Source organism: Cyprinodon variegatus, unplaced genomic scaffold, assembly GCF_000732505.1.
Source record: "Cyprinodon variegatus isolate N-32 unplaced genomic scaffold, C_variegatus-1.0 Scaffold517, whole genome shotgun sequence".
Classification (NCBI taxonomy): Eukaryota; Metazoa; Chordata; class Actinopteri; order Cyprinodontiformes; family Cyprinodontidae; genus Cyprinodon; species Cyprinodon variegatus.
In genome coordinates this window covers 101,985-104,371 of record NW_015150970.1, presented here as the reverse complement: position 1 = coordinate 104,371, position 2,387 = coordinate 101,985, and the positions used below count along the sequence as shown (strand labels likewise).

At 44.1% G+C, this 2,387-nt stretch overlaps 2 protein-coding genes across 2 annotated transcripts in view; one reads left to right on the top strand and one right to left on the bottom strand.

Moving 5' to 3' along the window:
* LOC107094964 (chromosome unknown open reading frame, human C10orf88) overlaps window positions 1-509 on the bottom strand; it is a 7,094-nt gene extending 6,585 nt beyond the window's left edge. The window contains exons 1-2 of the mRNA XM_015390899.1: window positions 346-509; window positions 135-229 (exon numbers count right to left, since the gene is read on the bottom strand). The gene's annotated coding sequence lies outside the window, so the exon portion shown is untranslated. The remainder of the gene's footprint in view (window positions 1-134; window positions 230-345) is intronic.
* The window catches only part of LOC107094969 (ankyrin repeat and SOCS box protein 3-like), a 12,484-nt gene continuing 10,562 nt past the window's right edge, over window positions 466-2,387 (top strand). The window contains exons 1-2 of the mRNA XM_015390906.1: window positions 466-597; window positions 1,913-2,154. Coding sequence (XP_015246392.1) covers window positions 1,916-2,154 — 239 coding nt within the window. The 5' untranslated portion in view covers window positions 466-597; window positions 1,913-1,915. The remainder of the gene's footprint in view (window positions 598-1,912; window positions 2,155-2,387) is intronic.

Here is a 2,387-nt window from a genome sequence, read left to right as displayed (position 1 = left end):
TAAAATCACTAAATAATCAGGGTTAATATCAGTTAAAATCACTAAATAATCAGGGTTAATATCAGCTAAATCACTAGTTAATCAGGGTAAATATAAGCTAACAGCTAACCTTCCTGCTAACAGTCCCATTTTACCGTAAATTGGTCTCGGTTTTTCCCGCCGTTCGGCTCTTCTCACTCCGGCATCTTTCCTACGTCACTGCGCTCGTTTCAGACAAATTCACTTTAAACTGAAACAAGGATAAAAAATAAGATTGAGTAAAATAATCTGGTTATTCCTGACAGCCTTCATCAGAGACGTCGGTGACGTAGCACTATGCGACGCTGAAGCCTAGCAGAGCCTTACAGATAACAGAGTTCCGACAATTCTATTGGCGACAGAAGAGCAATGGCGGCGCCCAGAGCTTCGATAGTTTAATAAAAGTTAGCGGTTCATGCTAGCATAGTCACAGACTTTAGTAAACCGGGCTGAACTACAGGAAAATAGAAACCGATCTTAAATATCACATCTGCTCTCTCCGGTCTCCATGGCTCTGCAACATATTATGACGTTGCTGTGACGCAATCAAACAGCGACTGGCTCTATGGCGTTATTTTGGTGAGAAAAATTAGTTTTCATTTGATTAGATGTTATTTCTTTATTCAGGAAGAATGTTTGTTATTTGGGGGCGGCTTCCTGTTACAGTCGGTTTGTTTACTTTATTGAATCTTTATTTCAGTTTTAGATTGAATGCTGTAATTCTTTCCTTTAAAAGAAAATGTATGTTTTTCTGTCCTGTAACGATTACAGAGACAGAGCTTCTAGAACATCATGTTTTATGTGTTTAAGCTGGTTTTAAACGCAGAGTAAGCCCATGGTAACTCTAGGGTGGCTGCAGAGAACTAAAGCTCAGGTGGGAAATTATTTAGTTATTTTGTTCAATATATCAAAAGGCCATCAGACAAGCTTGTGCGAGTTAAAATCAATCCACTGGACTTTGTTTCCAAGTTTGAAGACGTCTGGCTTCCCATCCAGGAAGACTTTTCATTTCCAAATGTCTGGATCAGCGCTGAGTTCCAGGCTTTCATAGAGGAGCCCAACTAAAGTATTTTAATGGCTTAAAAAACATGAACATTGAAACTGGAAAACCAGCTCCAGCCCTTAATAATGGGAGTTGTTGAGGTTTTTATTGGCCTGCAATACTCGATACTGGTCCATTCCTCTGAAAAGGCGTTAAACGTCATCGTTGGCCTGGCTGACCTGTGGAGGGAGATGTTTTGTTCCCCTGCATAGCGATGAGTTTGAGATGGTTTTGGGAAGGAATCAACTGTATCACTGCGTTGTAGGTTTTTATACAGCTGACACAGTTGATCCTGACATTTTGAAAAAGATTCCTGGATGGGAAGAGAACTTTTTGGAATGACTCTGACCAGGATGTCTGAGAATCTCCTCCAGCATATGTGCCGTTCAGCGCAGCAGACATGGAGCCAGCAGCTCTGGACAGAGAAGCTTTAGTCCCACATGCAGAATGATCAATTTAAAGGAACCCTTCTCTGGTATCAGAGTTTATGTCCATCAGTCATCTGTCTGTCCATTTCCATGGAGACGGGCGCCTTATCCGACAGTGGTGGTCCACCCTGGACAGGCCTCCCAGTGGTGAAGACCTGTCTGTCCCTGACTGACAGGTCTTCACCTCCCAGTGGAATCAACTCTTGCATCAAATAATGTTTCAAAGCTTCCATTGTGACGTAAATCTAAAGGTGAAAGAAGAAGCGAACTTGAGCAATAAAAAGGAAAAAGGGTGGTAATAAGCCTGAGTCTGGTTGCAGGTTCCTGGACGGAGCGCAAGCATCCTTTGGTTCTGTTCAGAAACCAACTAAACTGAGACAGGATGGAAATATTCACGTCCTAACCTCTGCTGTGTTTTAAGCAGGGGATGGATTTCACAGAATGCTATGAAGACACGGTGTCCAGCGCGGCTGCTGCAGCCCGCTCAGGCTGCAGGAGGCAGCTGAGGAGGCTGATCGACAGAGGCTGCAGTGTGGACGGCCGGGATAACCGTGGCTGGAACCCCCTGCATGAGGCGGCGGCCGCTGGCAGCAAAGAGTGTGTGCAGGAAATACTGTCTGCAGTGAGCGGTAAGAAGGACCAGGAAATGTTGAACAGATGCCACTGAATGTCCCGTAGATCAAACACTCCATAAAATGGACACTTATAAGCTTTAATAGCACCAGAAGACACAGTAAAAATCCAACAACAGATCATCAATAGATTAAAACAATGATTGAATGAGAGGGCCTTCAGGATTAGCTGGGGTTTAAATTTAGACGGGTGAGACAGACTGAGGCGGTGAGGAGAATCAAAGGGAGAGAGGAGGAGGAACCAGCTGGTTACCACCCGATCCCTCT